Below are 25,000 nucleotides of genomic sequence, written 5' to 3'. Positions count from 1 at the left end.
AGGAAGTCCTCAATATTTACGGAATACTCCAAACTCCATTACAGAAGTTCTCCCTTTTGAGATCATGAGAGGCAGTAAAGCCACAGCCCATCCTGATTATTGTCAAAGAATGCACCTACAATCTGACATTGATTTGGAGAGCACCCATAAGAGAGTAACTGAGAAACTGAGCATAGCCAAGCCTAGTATGATGCCCAGAAGTCAGTGAGAAGCCTGTAAGAAAGGCAGTTACAGTGAAGCTGCCTCGCCATGTGGAGAAACACATTCCCCAAATCAGTAAACTAACGACGGTGATGATGGTCATGGGTAGTGCAGTCCCCACTATGGATGGTAGGATCTGAAATACTTGAGAGAGTTGCAATGTGTCCTCCAGGAATGAATTCCCCAGTGCACTGGAGGGAAGGTGTTTCTCAGAATGTCTGCATTGCCACAAGTCTAGGGGAAACGAAAGCAAAAGAAGGTGAAGAGCAATGCTATCCAACTGTGGTAACTGCAGGATCCCCATCTGCACCCCAAAATCAGACAGTGCTATGTGAAGAGAAGTAAAGAACCTGCAGAACTAGTCTTACGCAGAAGATCAGGAGACAGGAAAACATAGTAGACTCCACCTATCAGGAAGCAAGGAGGGTATTCAATCTGTAGCCAGCTGGGTGAAGGCATAGTGTGACTTTCACACATTCCTGCTAGGTACTGTAACTAGACATATCACCATGCATGTTACTGATTGGTGAGAGGATGATTAAATCCTGTTATTGCCTCATTTGTTCCTTACCCTTGCTTTTCCATCCTTGCCCAGCCCTCGACTCACCTCCCTCGCCTCCTGTCTTTGTTTTACTTAAGTAGGAAGTTGTTGACGGAAATAATATTTAATGCTTTTGAGGTATTTTGAAAATCATATTATAGGGATATTTAACTATTGACTGGCAAATTGAAAGGTTTTTGAACATGTTTTTGCTTGCAGTATTTTTATATTATATGAAAAAATGTTATGTGAAATGATTAGCCATTCACATATATTTTATCTGGTAAAGCATATACAGATAAACACAGAAAGGTGAATTTAGTTTATTTGAAATTGCGTGGAAATATTAATTAAAACCTTGTTGGGCATATGCTAACAGCCTATCATTTTAGCATCTGAAAACTCATAAAGAATAAACATTAAACACTATGTTAATTGAATAAGTTTAGCAGAAGATTTGGACTGACATACATACTTGAACGTAATTTTATAAAACAGATTGATTAACAAAAGCACATACAGAATAGTACAGCAAACAAACACAACAGCATTCACAGCAAAAATATCTACTCAGAGGAAGAAATAATATGGCAAAATATACAAGAATGTTGGAGCCCCTCTCATGAGAATTCATAGGGCTTGCATAGCCTCTTCTATGGGATATACCTCACTCTGGGGGGAGGAGGAAGGGCTACAACCACATTTTAGCTCACTGAACCTTTCACAGAGGAGAAAATACCCATTTGCATACCAGCCTGGTCCCCCCCACAAGTGCAGCGCAGCACTGAAATGATAGGCAATTCTTCTCTGAACTAGAGTACCATGAGCAACCCCAGACTTATGTTCCAGCCATGTTGGGCATCATCAGTGACATGAAGATGAGCCGCTCCAAGCACAGTCATCGAGGGGTCTATGTCCGGATTATGTCTGAATTTATAAAAAAACATGAATAAGACTACCTTACCTGGAATGATCCATGGATACCAGTAATGTACATTTTACCTACATTGCATAAACATTTAATTAACCCCCTAGGCCACCCAATCACATCAGAGCGTGGGTCCATTTTCGAGCCTAATAACAAATGTTTATTTATTTTATCAAAGCATTGATATTTTATTCAATCTCATACTTGACAGACTCGTGTCATGTCATCAACCTCATAGGACCACCCATCAATATCACAGTGTTTAATTAAAACATTGTATAACTATTTGATTGATGGAACGTTCACATTTGTATACTGCTCCACGATAATATAAAGGGGCCAATCTACATTCATTCAAGTCACATTTTGTAGATTTCTTTGACATATTTCTTTGTTTGTATAGATGTAATGTATGTTTGATGCTGTTCTGTGTCATACTTTGGATCTAATGTATTGCATTTTACTTCTGTAATATCACATTTATGATTATTCTTATTGTAAATGGAATAAAGTGGGTCACACTTTATCCCGGTTCGCCCTGATCACTTTATATACATACATTCAATCTGCAGAGATCATAGAATTGCCAGGTGCCCCTTTTCTTTTTCGATCAAACTCATAGGAGGCATGAAGGATAGAGACAGATTTCCTGGTAACACATGACATTGAATCTTTATATACCAACATTCCTCAAGAACAAGCATTGCTTGTTTTAAGGCAGCATTAGACAAGAGTGTGTTGCTGCATGGACTCCCTACTCCTGTTGTCTTACCATTAGCTTAAGAAAATGCTTGTTAATGTTTAAAAAACTATTTTCTTACAAATTAGAGGAACGCCAATGAGCTGCATCTTTGCGCTAATTCATTTTTGGACCCCTTTGGCTCACCTGATTTCTATCTTCTGCTCTAACTTTCAGTGTTTAGCTGCTGACACAGGGCTCCTTTTCAGGCTCCCCTTAGCCTCCTCTTCTCTCTCGCTCATTCTTGACTGTCTATCCACGATTCCACGATTCAGGATTGGTGCTCCTCCAGTGATATCTGCCTTCTCATTGGGACCCCTGCTCACGCTTTCCCTCGCTCATTCTTGTCACCCTCGTTGGGCGCTTGACTTCCTGTGAGGCTAAAAACCTTGGCGTCATCTTTGACTCTTCTCTCTCCTTCTCTCCTCACATCACAGACCTTGCCAAGAAGGTCTCCCTACCAGCTGCACTTCCTCAGAGGTGTTCTTCATTTTCTCACTTTCCAACAGAAGCTCACTGTCTCTAGAACTCTGGTTCTCTCTAGGCTGGATTACTGCAACTGCCTCTTTCTCAATCTGCCTTCCTCTACTCTCTGCCCTTTGCAACTAAACCAGAACAGGACTGCAAGACTTGTCCTTGGTCTAAAGCCCAGGGACCGTATTTCTCCAGCCCTGAAAGATCTCCACTGGCTACTGGTGGCTGCAAGGATCAAGTTCAAGACCCTCTGCATCATCCACAAGGCTTTCTAGGGCCTGGGCCTGCACTACATACAACTCACCTTCCTTCTGCTCTGCTACATCAAACTCTCTGAGGTTCCGCGGCTGTCACGATGCCCGCTCCCGGGGAGCCGGCTCAGGCCCTGCGTCCCCGAAAGCGGACATCAAGTCCCCGGGGAAGGTCCCAGCAACCCCTTATAGGGGCCCTTTGGACAGCGTCCTGGCGCCTATGGCGCCAGGCTCATAGAAAACGTCAGTCCTGGCGCCATAGGCGCCAGGCTCATTATGAAAGTGTTTGGGTGCACTTACCTGATGCAGACCATGCTGCAGAACCCCGGCCTCCTTGAGGCCTGAAAGGAACTACTTTACCTGTGGGACTCATTTACCACCCGGGCGTGGTTAGGAAAGGATACATACCTGATTGGAGGAAGGACACATTCTAGGAACTTCTTCCAAGGCTATTTAAACCACACCCGATCAGCCACACGTGCTTCGCGTTGTTCTGCATCTAGCAGCTGGACGCTCACCGTGTCTGCTCCTGCATCTTGACTTCTGCCACACCTGCCAGCATCCTGAATCACCTGCAAAGGAAGGGAACAAGAGAACAGAAGAAGGAAAAGGCCTCACCTGCTAAATCTGCATCCCAGAGACATTTCGCCGACAATCCTGAAAAGGAAGACATTTATTTTTAAAAGCACATCGCATCGATCGCTGCAGCGCCACATTCTACTCACCTTTACAGGGCGCCTCCATGTTCAGCAGCGACCATCCGGATTCGCAGTCGCGCCCCCGCTCCTAGGGAGAAAAAGACAAGAACAAAGGTGAGAGAAAGAAGGGAAAAGGGAAGCTAAAACTCCATGTCAAGACTTACCTGTTGGGTCATTCCCTTTTCATTTCGGGTCCGTGCCGCATCCAGGCATTTTCGGACCCCGGCCCCTAAGGGGAAAAAGACATCAGCGTTAATGAGTGAATGAAAAGACATTACCAAAACACTCATTAAAGACTTACCTGATTTCCACAAGGATTTCACTGCTCACCTCGGGTCGGTGCCTGTTCCCCCGCATTCCGTACCCCGGCCCCTATGGGGAAAAAGACACTAGCATTAGAACATTAATGCATGGACACAAGGGGAACCACTTATAGAAAAACTTACCTGGAAGCCAAGCAAGTTTGGTTCTCACCCATCCGAAAATCCAGTGACGTAACTGGATACCAACGCGCCCCTGCATCAGAAGCAGGATGGAGAGCTTGTCCTTCCAGACCCTAAGGTGAGACGTTACGGGGAAGCACAGAAGGGTTTTGAGGAGGGTGAGCGGGGTAAGTGGGAGGCCGATTGCATTACCCCGCAGACAGTTAACCCTCTATTCTCACCTACAGAAGGATACTTCTGCCAGTCAGACAAGCCAGATCTGGGCCCCGGTCCAGTCCGTCTTCCGAACCCTGCGCATCACCTTAGACGAGGTCACAGCAGCGTGAACCAGGCCAGCGCCCCCGTGGGAGTCAGGTGAGCGTTACAGAACGCGAAGCCTTCCTACAAATTCCCACCCAGGCGCTATGGAAACTTCTGAGACTGATCAGTTGGCCCAATTACTGGGGGAATTACGGGCCGAAGTACATGCCGCTTGTCAAGAGACTAATGCCCTCAAGAGGGAATTAATAATATCAAAAGAAAGAACTGATGACCTGGCCAGACAGCTTTTGCAAGGTCAAGCTGGACAAACTCCTCTACCCTGTTCCGGAGGGAACCCCGCTCCTGTGGTTCCCAGTAACCCTGTGCAGATTAATCTGCCTGGAAACATGCTGCTGGCCCCACCTGAACGCTTTGCTGGGGACCCCAAACGATTCGCTGTATTCACTTATCAGTGTTGTTTGCACTTCCTATGCAGACCTGGGGCCTTCCCGAATGATCAGACCAAAGTAGCCTTTGTATTGTCATATCTCAGCGGCTGCGCTGCCGATTGGTCAGTTCCACTGGTTACTCAAGATGACCCGATTCTCTGTGATTTTCAAGGATTTCAAGCAAGCATGGAAAGGTTATTTGCTCGACACTCTCAGGGGCAGGCTCTGGATGACAAACGTCTATCCCTGCGACAGGGCAATCAGGACCTCCTATCCTATATTGCAACCTTTAATAGACTAATTGTGGCCAGAGGATAAGAGTCACGTTATTTTATCGAGGTCTATGCGGAGAACTTAAAGATGTCTTGGCCCAAGTTGTAAATCCGCCCCAAGAATGCACAGAACATATAGACTTAGTGGTCCAATTGGATCACAGACTTCAAAACAGAAAAACAGATCGGTCCAGGTTTGAGACCAGGGTGTTGGTCAAGACCCACGCTAACCCCAAGGGAGTTGATGTCTCTGAGCCTATGCAAATTGGAGGGGTTAAAGAACCCTTAACTCAAAAGGAACGTGAAAAGAGGTGGCAGTTAAAATTATGTCTTTATTGTGGGAACTCTGGACACTTTCTACGAGATTGCCCGGCAAAACCGCCCCGAAAAGCGGTAGGAGCCGCTGATAAAAACCATGAAGACTCTGTTTCGGGAAACGACTCAGCCTGACAAGCGTAGGGGTCCGCTTGCCGAGCTTGAAAACTAACTCTCAGACCTTGCATTTCATTGTGCCAATGGTTCTCGTAGATCCAGAAAAGCCTAAGCGGTTGCATGCAATAAAGGCATACATCGATAGTGGGGCTATTGGAAACTATGTGGATCGTGAATTGGCCTCTAGGATTAACCTCCCTCTCCGTCCTAAAACCAGCAAAGATGTCATCACCACAGTCGATGGAACTGAAATTGCCTCTGGACCGGTAACACATTCCACTACTGGGGTGACTCTTATTGGTCCTGACGGCCATCGGGAGGCAGTTGTGTTTGATGTAATCAAGGCTCCACAGTTTCAGGTTTCTTGGAATTCCTTGGTTAGAGACACATAATCCTCGAATTGATTGGCGAGCTAAGAGGATAACGGATTGTGCACAAACATGCTACCCAGAAAACCTGAAGATTAATCTAGCATCTGTAACCTCTGCCTCCATGCAATTACCTCCGGAATACCAGGACTTTCAGGACGTCTTCCAAAAGGAACAGGCCAACACGTTACCTCCTCACCGATCGTACGATTGCCAAATCGATCTGGTGCCCGGTGCACAACCCTCTTGTAGCAGGATTTATGCCCTTACCGAACCTGAGAACCTGCATTTGAGACAATAGTTGGATCAATACCTCGCCAATGGTTTTATTCGCCCGTCAAAGTCCCTCGGCTTTGTTCTTCGTGCCTAAAAAAAAAAGGCGACCTTAGAACTTGTATCGATTACCGCGCATTGAACCAGATAACGGTTAAAAACTGTTATCCTCTGCCTCTGATTCCTGAACTCCTTGACCAGGTGAAGGACGCTTGCATATACACCAAGTTAGATCTCTGGGGGGCATATCATCTCGTGCGAGTAAAAGAAGGCGACGAATGGAAAACAGCCTTCCGTACAAAATATGGATTATTCGAATACCAGGTAATGCCTTTCGGGTTGTGCAATGCGCCTGCTGCCTTCCAATTCTTCATGAATGATGTCCTTCGGGAACTCATCGATGTTTGTGTTGTCGTCTATATCGATGACATTCTAGTGTACTCCTCTTCGGAATCTGATCACAGAAAACACGTTAGGGCAGTTCTGGAAAAACTGCGCCAACACAAACTATTTGCTAAACTGGAGAAATGTGTTTTCTATACCACAGAAGTTGAGTTTCTCGGTTTCATCCTGACACCCAAAGGAGTCCGAATGGACTCAAGAAAAGTGGATGCCACCCTCAAATGGCCATCACCTAGCTCGGTAAAAGGGGTTCAAAGCATGCTCGGCTTTCCCAATTTCTATTGCAGGTTTATCCCGGAATTTTCACGCATAGTACAACCCATTACTGCACTCTTGAGGAAAAATAAACGTTTTGAATGGTCTGAAGAAGCCGAGCAGGCCTTCCAGGATTTAAAAGCTAAGTTTACCTCCGCACCTATATTGAAACACCCACGTCCAGATCTCCCGTATGTCGTCGAAACTGACGCATCCAGCCTAGCCATGGGAGCATTTCTGTCTCAAAGAGATCCTGAAACCAACCAACTGCATCCCGTAGCATTTTGGTCCAGAAAATTCTCGGCACCAGAGATTAATTACGCAATCACTGACAAAGAACTGTTAGCCATAATGTCCGCTTTTAAAGCCTGGCGGCATTACCTGCTTGGCGCTCGACATACCATCACGGTGATCACTGATCACCGGAATTTATAGTATTTGAAAACCGCCAAGGCTCAGTCATCACGGCAGCTCCGATGGGCTTTGTTTTTCACTGAATTTGATTTCGTGATTACCTATCGACCTGGCTGCAAGAACGGCAAAGCAGACGCCTTATCCCGAATTGGAATGGGAGAATCTGATACAAACTCAGAACCAGTACCAATAATTCCCGAACAGAGAATTCTAGGCATGACTTCGTTACAGACACTTGAAGACATTCAAGTCAGAGTGAAACAACTCCTGGACCCTACAGTCCTACAGGATTGGATACAAAAGGGATCAGACTTTACCATAGATAATGGTTTACCTTATTACCAAGGACGCTTATTCCTGCCGCACAAGGATTTACACGAACTAGTTATTTCAGGTTATCATGATATATTAATAGAGGGACACCCCGGTATTGCCAAGACAATGGAAAAGGTGAAACGACAATTCTGGTGGCCCTCTTGGCGAAAAGATGTTAAATCTTTTGTGATGTCCTGTGGTGTTTGCGCCCAAAATAAAGGTCAAAAGAAAAGACCAGCCGGTCTCCTTCAACCTCTAGACATACCGCCAGCACCCTGGCACACCCTATCAATGGATTTTATTACGGACTTGCCTCCTTGTTCGGGATACAATACCATTCTGGTAATTGTGGATTTGTTTTCCCAAATGGCCCACTTCATTCCTTTGAAAGGTTTACCTTCAGCTTCTGTCCTAGCCAAAGAATTCCTCAAAAATATTGTTCGGCTACATGGATTCCCATCTATATTAATCTCTGACCGGGGAAGCCAATTCATTTCCCACTTCTGGCGCAAATGTTGTCAAATGGCAAACATAGACGTAAGATTATCGACCAGTCACCACCCTCAGACCGATGGTCAGACCGAGAGGACAAATCAGACCCTTGAGCAGTACTTACGGTGTATGTTACAGCAATCTGAAAGCAACTGGAAAGACATTCTTTGGATAGCCGAATACGCATATAATAATTAGGTACACTCTGGAACTGGCCATAGTCCTTTTTATACCTTGTTTGGACATCACCCTCGAACCTCAAACCTCGACTCACCTCAGAACCTCGGAGTGCCCGCAGTAGAACATCTGCATTCTACCATTACCCGAGCCTTCAAAGAGGCAACCACGCATTTACAGCAAGCCAAGAGAAAATACAAGGAGAATGCTGACCTACATCGGAGTGAAGCACCTCCGTATCAGATTGGGGATCAGTGTGGTTAGCTACCAGACATCTACCGCTCAAAGGGCCTCGAACTTTTAACCCAAAATATCTGGGACCTTATTCTATTACGGCAATAATTAACCCAGTAGCGGTTAAACTTGATTTACCAGCTAATATGCGAATTCACCCTGTTTTTCATGTGTCACTTCTGAAACCAGTGGTCCCCGGAACCCGACTACTCAAACCTCCAGAACCTATTCAAATAGATGGGGAACCCGAATTCGAAGTGAAGAACATTTTAGATTCAAAAATGTTTAGGTCAAAGCTTTTCTACCTAATTGATTGGAAGGGGTACGGACCTCAGGAGAGGTCGTGGGAACCCAGTGACCATGTGCATGCACCTCGATTAGTCATGAAATTCCACCGACTCTTCCCAAACAAACCAAAACCCCGGGAGGGAACAACCTTGGGAGGGGCCTTGGGGGGGAGTGCTGTCACGATGCCTGCTCCCGGAGAGCCGGCTCAGGCCCTGCGTCCCCGAAAGCGGACATCAAGTCCCCGGGGAAGGTCCCAGCAACCCCTTATAGGGGCCCCATGTCAAGATTTACCTGTTGGGTCATTCCCTTTTCATTTCGGGTCCGCGCCGCATCCAGGCATTTTCGGACCCCGGCCCCTAAGGGGAAAAAGACATCAGCATTAATGAGTGAATGAAAAGACATTACCAAAACACTCATTAAAGACTTACCTGATTTCCACAAGGATTTCACCGCTCACCTCGGGTCGGTGCCTGTTCCCCGGTATTCCGTACCCCGGCCCCTATTGGGAAAAAGACACTAGCATTAGAACATTAATGCATGGACACAAGGGGAACCACTTATAGAAAAACTTACCTGGAAGCCAAGCAAGTTTGGTTCTCACCCATCTGAAAATCCAGTGACGTAACTGGATACCAACGCGCCCCTGCATCAGAAGCAGGATGGAGAGCTCGTCCTTCCAGACCCTAAGGTGAGACGCTACGGGGAAGCACAGAAGGGTTTTGAGGAGGGTGAGAGGGGTAAGTGGGAGGCCGATTGCATTACCCCGCAGTTAACCCCCTATTCTCACCTACAGAAGGATACTTCTGCGAGTCAGACAAGCCAGATCTGGGGCCCGGTAAAGTCCGTCTTCAGAACCCTGCGCATCACCTTAGACGAGGTCACAGCAGCGTGAACCAGGCCAGCGCCCCCGTGGGAGTCAGGTGAGCGTTACAGCGGCTTCTCCAGGGAGAGAGTGAGGTGGGCAGATCTCTCTCCTATGCAGGTGCCTCCCTCTGGAATGGCCTCCCTGGCCCTTTCAAACTTGAGCTGGACCACCTGAAATTCTGGCAGCAGCTAAATACTTTCCTATTCTCCTTTGCTTTCTCTCTCTCTCGCTCTCTCGCTCTCTCTCTCTCGCTCTCGCTCTCGCGCTCTCTCTCTCTCTCTCTCTCTTTCTCTCTTTCTCTCTCTCTTTCTCTCTCTCTCTCTCCCCTGCTGACCTACCTGTCTCCTGCGCTGATGACTGTTTGCCTGGCTACCCTCAGAGTCTGATGGGTACCAGGTTCCTCCATGATCAGTCTCCCCTGCACTGCCTCTGGGCCTACCATGCTCCTAAACAGCAGTAACTGTTACCCACAGTCCCCTGCCTCCTTGCACGTACCCACAGCCGTGCTGCCCTGGCTGCACTTACTTAGAGCAATGCTTCCCTTATTGCACTTCCCCCTTCCCTATACCTGGCATTTCCCCCTCCAAGTCCCCCTCTGCACTTTACGCATCGCACTTGCACAATCTGAATGATCAAAGGCCTATTAAGATTGTTTGTCTTGTCATTCATCTTTCTTCCCTCCCTTGGCTTGTCTAGAAACACTTGTGTACAGGCACGTTATAAATGACATATATCATATCATATTATATATCTCTAGTTTTGAAACCCCAATGACTATAAAAGTAATGAATCATTTCTGGAAAAAATGTAATTACATGGCAAGGCAGTACATTGGCATTACATGAATATGGAGTGTGTTAAAAGAAATTAACCGGAATGCGAAGTTTACAATGTCTTAAAGAAACTGTGAAATTCTATGCTTAGACCTTAAGATAAAAACTGAAGAGGGCACATTTTAGTCCAATGTATTCCACAGACCTATTCATAGGAATGCTATAATGCATATTCACGTTTCCATCCAGTGGCATTGAAATAAAACATACCATATGGGTAATTACAGAGAGTCTGCAGAAATTGTACGTCATTAACAGATTTTAAAAATGAATGTGACCTAATGAAGAAAAGGTAGCAAGCATGGGGTTATCAACAAAAGATTAAGACAATCATTTATGAAAGCCATGTTTACTTGACAAAACTGACCTAAAAAGTGTAATGATAGATTGGTATGTGCTACAATGTTTTGTGCCGATACCACTGCAATTAGACAACTAACCAACGAACTGGCCAATATTATAATCAGAAGACCCAATCCAGAAATGTTCACTGTTTGCACTGCAAAAGAGTGTAAACTTAACCCAGCCATTGGGACACGTGTAAAGAGTGGAGAAACTTAAAAAGACTTTATGGGACATACACCCAGTCTGTTACCATTGGCCATGTGGCAGGTGTTTTCTGTGCACATTTACCATTAAAACCACACTTTTGATGAAATGTAATCTTGAATGTCATACCAACTACTGTAAATCAATGGATGTCACATATTTAAGCAATATGACCCAAGCAGCGGGGGCATTACCGACTCAGGTAATGCCCCGGGGCCCATAGTTATAGGCCCGAGCGAAGCCTCATAACATATTTAACTACAAGAAATATTAAGGATGAATTCCATATACATAACTTGTTTTGATTGTTCCCATGTGGTAAGCCTCTTTGTTTTGTTGGATTTCATTTAGTGACATGGGGTGAAACTTCACATTTTACAAAATGTACAAGAATGTGGCAGCCTCTCTACTGAGAATGAGCATGGCACAAATAACCAGTTCGAAGGATGAATCTCAGTCAATACGGTCTACAGCCACGTGTTGCCCTGTACACTCACACACAATATCTTTTAAAAGATAAGTTAATTGAATAAGTGTTACCAGACGATTTGGGCCAGACTGCCCATATACAATTCTATTTTCTGAAATAGGTTCAGTGACTTTCAAAAGCAGAGAAACATTAGGCTTCTCTTCTTTTTTTTAAAAAAAACAAACTTTTATTTAACTTTCACATTTAATTTGCACAGATTATATTAACACATTTACCGTTTAGCATTTTCATTGTCACAATTGTCCAATGTCATACATTATAGGAGTTTCTCGTAATTACATATTATAGTTCAGCTGTAACTTCCTCTTCTTCACATTTATTAGCAAGATTATGTCTTTATTCGCTCCATATATCTTTCGGGCGGCTTGTCATAGGCAACATACCAACATACACCTCCTCGCAATCATTTGCCCATGTCATATCCTTTTCCCAGTCCCTCAATACGGGTGGTTCCTTACATTTCCAATGCATTAATATGACACGTTTTGCCAGCAATAAACTCCGAATTCAAAATATTGCGTTGGATGGGGTTCATCCTGCACACAATGCCCAATACACATGAACCCCGGTCCCAGTCTATGGGCTGGTCTGACATCTCGTCCAGCGCTCCGCACACATCTGTCCAATATTCGGCCAACTTTATACATGACCATAGCATATGCAATATGCCAGCCTCCTCACTTCCGCACCTCAGGCACTTCCCGGTTGTTGTGGCGTATAGTTTCTTGAGTTTGGCAGGGGTATAGTGGACCCTTTGTAATTTCTTATAGTGCAAAAGACGATATCATGAGTTGTGCGATATATTCTTCGTTAGCCCACATAGTTGCGTCCAGTGAGTATCAGTAAAGGTGAGACCCAGGTCGTGTTCCCACTCTCCTCTAACAACTGGAGCTGGAACTTCCCTGGTTGTCAGTGTGATTTTGTACAGTGTAGATGCTGTTTTCTTTATGGTGCTAGGGGCGAGTACATACCCCAGGCTTAGGTGCAGATGGGGTTCAGCCGGGAATCGCTCCCGCACGTTTGCCATTGCTGAGCGCATCCGGAGATATTGTAACTTCTGCATCGGATTGTCTCCTATGATTGTCTTAATTTCATCCCAGCTAACGAATTGTTGATTGACGAATAAATTCCCTAAGCGAATCACACCTCTACTTTTCCAATGTGAGGCCAGCGTCACATCCTGCATTGCAGGCAAGTACGGCACATCCCATAGCGTCATGTCCGGGCTATATAACACATTGTGTTTGGGGACACCTGCCAGTCTATGCCATGCTCTGCCTGTCACTAGTGCCGGGTTCGTGGTATTGTCATTTCTGATATTCCCCTCTGCTATTTTGTGAAGGAGCCTTGTCGGGCCCTGCTTGTGCATTGCTATTGTGCATGCCCTTCTGTGACCCTGGCTTCCAGCGCCATGGCACACAGACTGCAAGCTCATAGAACTATACACAGGGATTAGATGATTTGTCCAGAATCACAGTATGGTTCATGGTAACGCCAGCAAATGAGCCTGAAAACTTTGGTTCCACAGTTTCAAATGTAGCTGCCTAATCACCTCTATTAAATAACAGTTTATATCTACAGTGGGAAAACGAAGCTGTAGGCCTGCACCATAGAGTTGTTATATAAGTATTACTAGCGCTATTTTGTGCAGGTACGTTGTTGTGTATCTCAGTAGGTGTTACTGTCACCTAAGTATACAAACATTAAAACCCTGATTCATGGAACTTTTTCCTATGGGATTGCGCCATTATAAAACACTTCCATGAATCAGGCCCTAAAGCTTGTCAACTTCCGATAAAGGAAAGGCTGAATCGGTGTAGGTTGAATTTGATACATAAAGGGCCTCATTACACGGATGGCGGAGAACCATGGCGCTATTAGCGCCATGGTTCTTGCCAGTAAAATACCGGCACCGCCTTTTTAGTTGAAAGGGGATTACCGCCCCATTCCAAGGTTGGCGGGGCGGTAATTCCCCCTTCCACCATTGCCCTTCCCCATTCCCATTTTTGCCCCATAGGGTATAATGGGAATGGGGAAGGCGCTAATTACGGTACTGCAAATTGCGGTACCGTAATTAGTTCCCTGGGTCCCTTTGCGGGTTGGTTTTTTAACGCCTGCAAAAAGCAGGAGTTAAATCCCCCAACCCGCAAAGGAACCTCGTAGTAAGGCGGTAAGGATTTACCGGTACTGGTAAAATACCGGTACCGGTAAACCCTTACCGCCATCTGTGTAATGAGGCTGAAAGTAATAAGAACATCTCTCTGCAGCAAGTGCTTAACACACTTAGCTATCTTCTGAACTACAGTGTCACTGGGCCTCATTATAAGCTTGCCGTTCCGGTAACAACGGTACCAGTAAGCTTGCCGGTACCATTGTAACCGGACTGGCAAACTACGAGTTCTGCTTGCGGGTGCCTTCCCGCCCGCAAGGTCTGATCTGGCAGGCGTATCGGCCCCCGCGAGCAGACCATATCGGATGCACCACCACCACTCATGAATGGTGCCAGTGTATCCGGCCTCCTCAATGGGAATGGGGAGTAATTATTACCGGTACCCGACAAAGGGCCATTACCAGGTCCGCTGGGGCTGGAGTCCCCGGTAGATCCCCATTGCCGGCTGCCGGTAATTTCATGACTCCGGCCACAACCATGCCAGTTTTTACCAGCATGGCTAACGCCAGAGTCATAATAAGGCCCACTGACATGATCATCATATTCTCCATAGAATGGTGAAAACACTATATGACTTGTGCTGTAGTGAATGCAGAAAGTTAATGTACTACAGTAGTAATGAATTATATCGAACATACACTCTGACAACATTCAGGCAGCAGACTCAGACTGTCAGCAGCACACTATACAATATGATGAAGTGTTATTACGTTTTTTGTACAAAAATGTGCATGGACTACTTTTTTATAGGCAGCTATATGGAGCCCTTTCCCAAGGTGGGGGCCCAGGGTAGGTGCCCCATTTGCTCTCCCATAAAGATGTCTCTGCTCTGTGTCACTTCTTTGTGGAATGTCATGCATACATTAAGACACACAATGTTTTCTTTTACAGACATGATGTGTGAAGTAATGCCGACGATAAACGAGGACACCCCCTTAAGCCAAAGGGGGTCCCAGAGCAGCGGGTCAGACTCGGATTCTCACTTCGAGCAGCTGATGGTGAATATGCTGGATGAGAGAGACCGCCTCCACGACACCCTCCGGGAGACGCAGGAGAGCCTGGGGCTGGCACAGCAGCGACTTCAGGATGTTATCTATGACCGGGACTCACTACAGCGACAGCTCAACTCCGCACTACCACAGGTGTGTGACACGCTGCTCTTTTACAATTCTTTCTCGATCACCTTTATTGGTTTGTTTGACTAACACCAGAGTGGTGTTTCTTAGCAGTAATGCACAGGTGTCTCAGTGTAGCAACTGATCATGCCATGCCACTCTGGCTTGCTGTGTCATGGTTAACTGTTGTTTCTATTCCTAACAAATCCAAAGGAAATTCAAGCGACTATTAATGGTGACATAACCATCTGCAAGCTAGGATCTGTCTTAAATATGTATGCAGTCTGTGTTTAAGACTGACACCAGGAAACAAGAAAGCCTTGGCAAAGCCAACAGTTTTGACTTTTGTGTCGATATGCGATAGACATTTGTCAGGCACTGCCATGATGTTGTTGCCTAGCTGTAAGATTGTAGCAGCTGGAAAAGGGTGTGATTATCTAGATATATGATACAATGGTATGCAAATGCCTGTTAAATACCTATACACAACTGTTTGAACATATATAAATCAAGCAGCTGAAGGCTGAAGGCATACTTTTTAAGAGCTTAAGTTTACAGATGCAGTCAAGACATTAGCTCTCTGCAGACTGCTTAGAAACCACTTAGAAATAACACTGGCAAGCACAGGTTTTTTGTTACTGATTGAGAGGGCTAGCTCAAAAGAGCTCCCAGTAGGATGCGTTTTGGGTAGGGAGGGCAAGTGCTGGGTGGGAATGGCCAAGGGCAGTCAATGTGTGGGTAAATAACCCAACATCCAGCATCTGTGTGTCCCTCCTCACATGTCGTCTGCCTCCTAGTTATACCCAAGTGCAATAGTTTTAGCTTATAGATGTCACTTAAGCGCCAACTCATAGCTAAATTAAAAAGGACTCTCGAGCTCTAATGAAAAAGGAATAATCAACAAAGCTCTATCCTCGCGAAGAAAGGGGCTGCAACCGAAGCAATAACAGCGAGCTACCTGAAGGATTTCTGAATTAACGTGCAAAAAGGAAAACTCAAATCTGAGTTTCAAAACTTGTTGCAAATATGTGCCAATGGATGCTATGTATGATTACTTTACTATTAATGTTCTTAAAGATTGCAAACAAAAATTAAACAAGTCTTGTCAGATTTACATTGATCTGATCATAAATATGTATATATTTCTGATAGGAACACGTTGTGTACTCACCTTTGAAATGGGGCAGTTTGCATGTCGGCAAGCTTGAAGCCTGTCAGTGCTGACTCAGCCCTTAATCCTTCCCCGTTCAGTAAGTTAAGAACCATTAAATTGGGTAATGATAGGAGCTAATGTTTCAGCCCTTAGAAGTTGATGAAAATCACAAAGATCCACTATATATAAGCCTGATATTATAATAATAATTATCCTTTTTATTATGTGCCAGTTATCTTCACACCAACAAATCAATATTGTCATTGTCCTTGCATTATGAGATGTGAATCCACCTCTCCAGATAGTCAGACTTCCAATAATGTCCAGGACCTCTTGACGGCATGTTCATTTTAAAATGATACCCTAACTTACACACACATTACATTGACAATGTGCCCTGCCTGCTAACCACAGGTAGACACCCAATAATGATATGGTTTTATTTCAGGACTTAAATGCTTATACAAGTATTGATGCCTGGAAGGCCGAGATTTTCAAGGGTAATTTATGTGTATACGTTATCTCATTGTTGAGAAAAAGTTTGCAAACCCTTTAACAATTTAATTTTCATTTTGTTTTCCTTTTCTTTCTTTTGTTTTTCCTCATAGAAGACAGCTTTCACCTAGTGACTATGCAGAAGCATTCAGTATTCATTTCAAGTGCTCAAAGATTAATTTCGGAATCCAAGCAAGGTCATTGATGACCGGCTATATAGATCCTAAAATAAAGACACTTTTGTTGGAATGAAAGGGAGCGTCACGCAGTAGCCTTTGCATGCAGCTTTAGAAAAGAATCCTCATTTTATTATCCATGCCATACCAGCAACAGCCTCCCCTGTGGAAAGCATAATGTATAAGCATATCGTAACTAGCTAGTTATTATGGATCACACCGAAGGTGAAGATGAGTCATCGTAACCACAATTACATTTGTTGTATTTGTGGTCATAAGCGTTTTGTTGAGCATACATCTAAGTCCCGGCTGAAGACTGAAATCATTCATAAAATAATCCTTTGACGTCTGGTGAAGGGGGGAATACTCGCCAAACAAGTGATGACTGCTATACTTTTCCATAACAATTTCTTCCAGTTTTAACCAACTTCCACTTTGTCAACAGTTATTCGTTTTGCCATTACATATTTCAGTCAGCATAGACTATCATCAGGGGGTTAAAATACATTAAATATACTATAATTGATCAATAAATCATGTACAAATTCTAAACTACAAACCTTGAAATCAAATACTAAAACAAACTTTAGCAAAGGAACAATCACTTGCATATCTCCATGTATGATCCTCACTTACTGGGGTGTTCAGGCATCTGTGGAAAATCAATGTCTTGAATCAATGTTTCAAATGAGCACTCCCATTACTTGTTTCTCTAAGATGTTTTGTAACACTTGAACATTCTTCTTTTTTGGTTTGGAAACCTTATTTATTGTAAGGGTGCAGAAGAAGACATCTGACCAGCACGTGTCATAGTGGTTAGCAAAGACTTGTTTTGAATTAAAAAACATAGCTATCCTTTACTTTTTACTTTACTTATAATTATTTATTAGGGCTCCGAAGACAATCAGTAGCGAGCAATCAAATTAAAGAAGTCTGAGCATTCCCCATTATTTAAATAAGTGAGTTTTGAAGTATTTTTAAAAATACTTCCAGTGTCGGGCAAGTTCTCAGAACTGAAGGGTGGTCATTCCATTTTGCCAGGGCAGCCGCCTAGAGGGCACCCCTTCTAACCAGTTCCAGTGAAGTTTTCGGAATTTGCAAGTTTTGTTGACAATTTGAACAAAGGCAACACACCACCTGTTTATTTTTTAGTCTATTGGCAATATAAGCGGGAAAGGATCTGTTAAGAGACTTATAGGTGATGGTGATCAATATATACTCTATCCTCTCTGCGATGGATAGCCAATGCAATTTTCTGCTCACCTCCGACACATGAGCGAACTTTCGTAAACCCATGATCACTCTGATGGTGCTGTTCTGCACCACTTGGAGTTTGGCGAGTTCTGTGTTTTCTACTCCCATGAGAAGGGAAACACAATAATACATTTTTGGAGAGACAATAGCTCAAGCAATCGTTTTGGAGCCCTTTTGGGATAAAAATGGGCGGATGTGCGAAAGAAGCCTAATATAATAGGCCAATGATGATACCAAGCTATTGACCTTCATCAAGGTCTGATCAAGTGTCACTCCTAGAATTTTAATTTTTACCTTCGTCAGAATGTCATGGTCCCCAATGCAGAAAGATTCAAACTCTGAGTCAAGTTTGGTGACTCTAGGTCTAGAGCCAATGATCATAAACTCAGTCTTGCCATGATTCAATGCCATCCCACTCATGTCCATCCACTTGTGTATAAGGTCGTATACGTCTAACACTGCTATGGCGTCCTTCTCGTAGATGCCTGTTAGGGGAATAAGACACTGCGAGTTGGTTGCATAGTTTGAAAAGCATGTCTTTTGTTCTTCTAGCATGTGAAAGAAAGGGGCTGTAAAGAGATTGTAGAGGACCGGGGAAAGCAAGGCCCCTTGTGGAACACCAATTCTAACTGAAACAGGGTCTGTTTCCACTTGCTTACTACAAACCCGCATGGTCCTCATCCCTAGGAAAGACTGCATCCAGGCCCTTGCTTGCTCACTAAAATTAGCAATCTTCTGCAGTCTATCCATGAGGAGAGGGTGATCCACTAAAGTGAATGTGACCGATAGGTCCAAGGACATCAACAACAGTGTTGTGCCCTCATTGATATTAGTCATCATGTTGGACTTTAGTTCCAGCAACACTGATTCAGTACTGAAACCTGGTCGAAAAACCGGACTGACCTTCATTCAGGATAGAATGATCTTTTATGTGGCAAAGGAGTTGATCATACACCACTCTATCCATTATCTTCAGAATGAAAGGAGAATTGGAGATCGGCTGGTAACTAGCAGCAGATTTAGGGTCAAGATTAGGTTTCTTTAGCAAGGGGGTGATCCAGGAGCCATTAAATCTGGTGGGAACCCTACCCTCTTTAGAGGAAGCATTCATGATCCTTGTAATTGAGCTAATCAAGAGCTCAGAGCAGGCATTAATAGCCATATCTGCAAACTGGTCCCCTTTGCAGGTGTATGGCTTAAGTTTAGCTAAAATGGTACAAAGTTCTTCTTCCGAGATGCTCCTCAAGTTAAACTTAGGTATAGACTGCACGATAGTTGGTATTTATTCCTGTGAGGTCTTAAGAGGATCTGTAAACTGCGAATTCAGGGTTTGTTCGCTAACATTTTTTTTTGTCTTGGTTACCATAGCTTCATTAATCTGAGTACACCACTCCTGATCTTTATCAATAGATTCCTGATATTTAATATCAGGTTTCTCCAGTTCTCTAAGAATTGCAAGCATTTCCTTGGAATCATGTTGAGCATTTTGGATACGTGCTTCATACGATTCTTTTTTGGCTTTGATGACTGCCAGTTTAAATCTATTTGCCACTCCCAGATAGATTATCCTGCCCTCTTCCTCCTTCAAATTTCTCCACTGGCAGAATGTTTTCCTTTTTTCTATTCTTAGCGTCTTAAATTCCTCTGAAAACAAGTTATTTTTAGTATGACAAGTAACATTCCTATTTTTTTAAAGGGGCTATTACAAAATTAGCTTTGGATAGGGTATCCAAGAGGGAGTCAGTCACACCCTCCACATTCAAGGACGGCGACATGTCTTCCTGAATTGCAGGTCGTATCCAATCCCGCAAGGATTCCAGATTAACTCTCTTCAGATTTCTGGATGTAATTTAGTTTTGTTTAGATATAGTCAGTTTGCACTAGGTCATAATGTCAACCCCAAATTTAATGAAGGTATGGTCCGACCAGGGGCACAATGAAATATCCGGAATGCTGATCTTTAAGTTATGTGAAAATACCCAGTCCAGTATATGACCCTTGGAGTGTGTGGGCTTATCTATGTGTTGTAGGATGCCCATAGCCTTCATGAATCTAACCAGTTCCTTGGCTGCTAGATCTTTAGGGTCGTCCTTTCAGAGATTGAAATCTCCCATTATAAGCCATTTAGCCATTTCCTGGAGTTGGGACAGGACCAGGCTATTCAGTTGTGCTATAAAATATGGCATGGTTTTAGGTGTATATCTATATAAAGGTAAACTCCCTATTTTCTATATAGAGGGATCAATTTGCAAATGGGAGTGTGGAAACTGTCTAATCAAGGAGAACAGAGAACTGATTTCCCCTCTCTACAAGGGCCTGAAGGTTAGAGATTGGGGTTGTTTTTACAAGGTGATTAGCATTCAAACGACATTATGATCACTTTTTAAGGAGCAGGAAAAACAAAGATAAATTCGAAAGAAATTAACTTATTTAATGTTTGTTATACATAATTTAAAAGAACGGTACTCAAAAGGACTGAACAAGTTAAATGCGCAAACATCATACAGACTAGGAAACTAAAACATAGCGTAAACAGGGGTGTAAGTCACTAAATGGACATTACTTTGCAAAATTAATTCACCAGACTACTATCATTAGTGATCTTTTACAAGATCGTCAACATGTTTCGGCCAAAAATTAAATTGGACACTATCTCAAGTGTCTTTTCAGAAATAAATGTAACGGCCATCTTCAGGACAAAGGATTTCTTCCAGGAAATTTTCGAATTAATGATTTACCCCATTTTATAATGCATGTGTAGCATCACTGATTTCTCCAGGCTCTGTGAGAAAATGTTGATGCAATGTGGTGTATGTCCCATTACTGAACCCCTTGGTCCACCTCCCAGAGGTCATGCCACCATCTTCCAGGCTCCCATAGTGTTCTTGACCTGCTCTACAGCACTGGGCACAGGACTCCTGTCGTCGGCCTCTTGCCTTTAAGAGCAGACTGCTCTCGGATTTCCCGCTGTGTCCTCCACATCTCCTTTGAACTTCCTGGGCTTGACTGTCATTCATGCTGGTCTGTGACTATCCTACTTGAAGTCTTTTGACAGTATTTATGTATTTATGTATTTCTCAGGACAACTTCCTCACGTAAGACTATACCATTCCTGTATCTTCTCTCTGCCATTCCTCATGGCTCCTGCTGGCCAACTCACCTCAGTACTGGCCTTGCTGGTAATCTTCATGCTTTGAGTGATCTTTTTCGTGCTAGTACTGGAGTTAGTCATACTATCTGTATTGTTAGCAATCTTCTTCATCTTAGTAGAAATAACTGGTGTAATGTTACAATTACAAATAGAAGTGATATCAAGGGTGCTTGTTGTCTAGGTGGAAACAGGCTTGAGATGGTTAGGTTTGGGATGTTATGCTGACATTTCCCCAAGTGGTCGTCCTTATGCCCAGGAGGGGAGTCCCTCCCCATTATATCCTCACATATTAAACCACCCCCAGGGAATAGTGGATATCAGCCTCACCTCCCTAGCCTAATGAGAAGGGGCTCCCCTGGGGAGAAGTGATAACACCGAGTGAATCATCACAGTGTACATTGAAATGAGAATGATAACTGTAATATCAATTTGGTGACTATAATTACATGAATTGTTAAATATGCACTCCAATAAATTCATATTGTGTCAAAGGGAGGGGTAGCCTGGTCCCTGTCTTGTTTTGATACTCCAAGAAATTCAGAAAACTATGAATATAATTGTACTCAAAAACAATATTCAGACTTTTATGAATATAGAAGAAACACATACTCCATATGAATTAGATCTATGGAAATGAAGAAAAAAAAAACATAATAAACAGAAACTCCATATTTGAAATATTTCAACCTGTCCCGACATTACTGGATGCTTAAGAAGGTCCATTGACCTTTATTATGTCCTGTTTTCTTATTCAAGATCCTAGCAAATATGTATACTTTAAAAGCTATGAATTGCTTCAAATGAAGGAGTGAACTTGAGAATACTTGTTAACCCCCTTTGGAAACTGCTTTGCAATTCATGTATCCAACAGGCATTGTAGCATTTCAGTTTCTTTTCTTGATCAGCTCCCCTTGGTTGTTTTGAAATTGATTTAATAATTTACCTAAAAAAACCTAAATTGGAACACTTGGCCACTAAAAATGTTTACCAAATTTTGATTGTTTATTGATAAAAACTCTTATTTTATCCAATGATGTGCTTGGTTGATCTTATAGTTTCACAAATGTATATATTGCCACATGAGGATGTCTGACTATTTTAAGATGTGTCTTGCACATGTTTTTAAATGTATTTCCTATCCAGTGATGGGGTGGTGCATTAGTGGACCAGATATCTCATTACTGGAAATGTAGTTAAGTGTTTGTGTGTGTGTGTGTGTGTGTGTGCGTGTGCATGTAAGCACTTACTAACAAATACCAAAAGGTTGGCTGTGTATGCTAAGCATATTTTATACAATAACTTTGGAACAGCATCTGTATTCAAGGTGGGCTAATGTGTCTTTATTATTTGTTTCACTTTGCTTGAAAGTTGTCCCTATGTTGTCTTCAAGACAATGTTCGCTATTGATTTGACAGAGGCTATAGGTTCTAGCATATCTTTTGGTACTTGATCCAATGCTTTCCTCTGCATTTGGCTTTCAAGCATACAGGTGCTTACTTAGTGAAGCTGATTCACTTCCAAAATCATTTTGCTCAGTACAAATTTTGTATGATCTCAAAACTGCAAATAAAGTCATTTATTGATTGAATTCTATAGATGATATGAGAGTACTTGTAGAATTGAATTTAATTCTTTGTGTGTTACACTAAAATCATATCTATTTTGCTATCATGCGATATGATGAACACATCTGCTACATATCCAAGTCATTTTTAGCCACTCATATTGTTGAGATGATATAATGGTTTCCTGTTCCAGGTTTTGCATGAAAATATTTGTGAAGTATGTGGTAAACTGAACCACCTCGGACATACCCTTTATCTGTTGGAAGTAGGTGTACTGAAATATGAAAGTTCTATGGCTGAGAATCCTATTTAACAATTATATAAAATACTGATGATGAACTGAAAAAATATTTTTCTTCAGACATTTTTCAATTCCTATTAATGCTTTATTGTGGGGGATATTTGAATATAAACATTTTATACCCGATGTTACCATTGAGTATTTTCATTCAGTTAATCCAGTTACCTCTAACTGGTTAATACAATCTGTGGTGTCCTTAAGAAGCTTTAGATTGATGAAAACCGGTGGCTGAAAGAGTAAGTCTATATAAACGCAAAATGTTCGCCAATTAGCTAATTCTGTGCATCAGTTGGTCTTCTGACGTTCTTTTTTTACATTTTCGAATGACGGTAAAATGTCAGAGTTGTTGATTGTGGTCTGAATATTAGAACTGTATTCCTTTCAGATATCAATTCATGTTACATTCCATAAACGATTTTAAATTCTAGCATTCTTAACGAATCCTAATCGGGGTCCATGTCCAGTGTATTATATCTCTTATAGTCTTTCAGTTGGTACCAACATTTCTCCAAATACTTTGATGAATATGTAACAATGACATCCCTAACCTGGATTGGCTTTACTGTAATCAATTCATTAGATGTAAACAGGGATATATTATGGCTCCATCATCTTGCCACTGCGTTCTGACAGCAAAAGATTTTCATGCTGGCAAACAAAGAGTAGATTCTTACTGAATCCACCTTGGTTTTGCACCTGCTCAGTATGAGGCAGAGTTCAATAGGAATCAATTAATACATTCTGCCTGCAAAGTGCAGTTTGCAGGTAGTATTTGTTCTTTCACACGATGGAGAGTAAAAAAAAAAGATTAAAAACATTTTCACCTCAATTTACTCTTTCCTTTTTGCCCTCTGCCTTGTCATTGTTTAAAAACTGCTTGTAGGTGACTCAACAGTGCATACATGCACATGTTGGTGGTCCTCTACATGTAAATGTCATTTCTATTAAAATGAGGAAGATAATGTTTAAATTCTTGTGTTCTCACATAAGTCATATAATTCCATTAAGATGTACTCTTACAGTAACATGCGTACAGCTCCAAGTGAATGATTTAACTTAATGGGATAAGTGTGTGAAATTGTATGGTTGGTAAATACATGCTTTTTCCTTAACATTCCTTTTAAAAACTGTCACTCCTCTTATCTGGCCTTTCTGGTTGTTTACAATATTGGCCTTTTAATATATTCTATAAGCATTTCTCAAAATTTGCATACAAATGCTTATTGAAATGACAAGGTACAAGGTACAAAACTTAAACTCTTGTCAATTGCTTTTCCGCCCTGAGTGAAAACATAATACTTTGACATATTAATCGTAACATTTTTCTTTTACTGGTTGTGTGTGTTCTCCATTTCCCTTTTTCTGCCACACATCTTGATTTCTTTCAACGTTTCTACAAAAACAGTATGTCAGTTCTGAGAGGTCCACTCGATGTAGATGATTTTTCCAAATTCTTATTTTCTCTTCTTCCTCCATTTCTGTGAATTGGCTACATTAAGACTTTGCTAAGCAACCCTCTTTCTGATAGGGTTGATATCTGAAACATTTATTTTTCTGTTGTTCCAATGAATCATCTGGTCACATGTATACCCTTTGAAATTGATAATGAAAGTATGCCTCTTACATTTTCTCAATTTGCTTTTGTTTAAATCATTTTGATATTCCACCAATAATGTATTCACACTATCAAGAAATTCTTTCAATTCATTTAATTGACTGTCCAATAAATGCTACTTTCTGTTATTTACCCTCAATTATTTTCCATTGTCTATTGAAAGTTTCAGAATGGCTAAAATAAGAGGGTGAATTAACATTTATTAATAATAATTCTCCATTTCATGAGGAAACATGTTTATCTGTCGGCATAATATTGGTTGTAACAAGACATAAATGCCTTTTCTTATTTGCTGCACTTAGTATTGTTTCAGTTTTGGCACATGGACAGTAATATTTACTTATTTTTGCATTGTATATTCTTTTTATGTTTAATACATTTT

The 25,000-nt window shown here is 42.4% G+C and overlaps 1 protein-coding gene across 2 annotated transcripts in view; it reads left to right on the top strand.

The window, feature by feature from the left end:
* The window catches only part of PPFIA2 (PTPRF interacting protein alpha 2), a 2,558,488-nt gene that overhangs the window by 202,195 nt on the left and 2,331,293 nt on the right, over positions 1-25,000 (top strand). For both annotated transcript variants that reach the window (XM_069629312.1, XM_069629311.1), the window contains exon 2: positions 14,685-14,935. In XM_069629312.1, the coding sequence (XP_069485413.1) occupies positions 14,687-14,935 (249 nt within the window). In that variant the 5' untranslated portion in view covers positions 14,685-14,686. The remainder of the gene's footprint in view (positions 1-14,684; positions 14,936-25,000) is intronic.

Source organism: Ambystoma mexicanum, chromosome 12, assembly GCF_040938575.1.
Source record: "Ambystoma mexicanum isolate Mex_15411 chromosome 12, UKY_AmexF1_1, whole genome shotgun sequence".
NCBI lineage: Eukaryota > Metazoa > Chordata > Amphibia > Caudata > Ambystomatidae > Ambystoma > Ambystoma mexicanum.
Note: the sequence above shows the minus strand (reverse complement) of the source record. Positions and strands in the feature narration are given on the sequence as shown.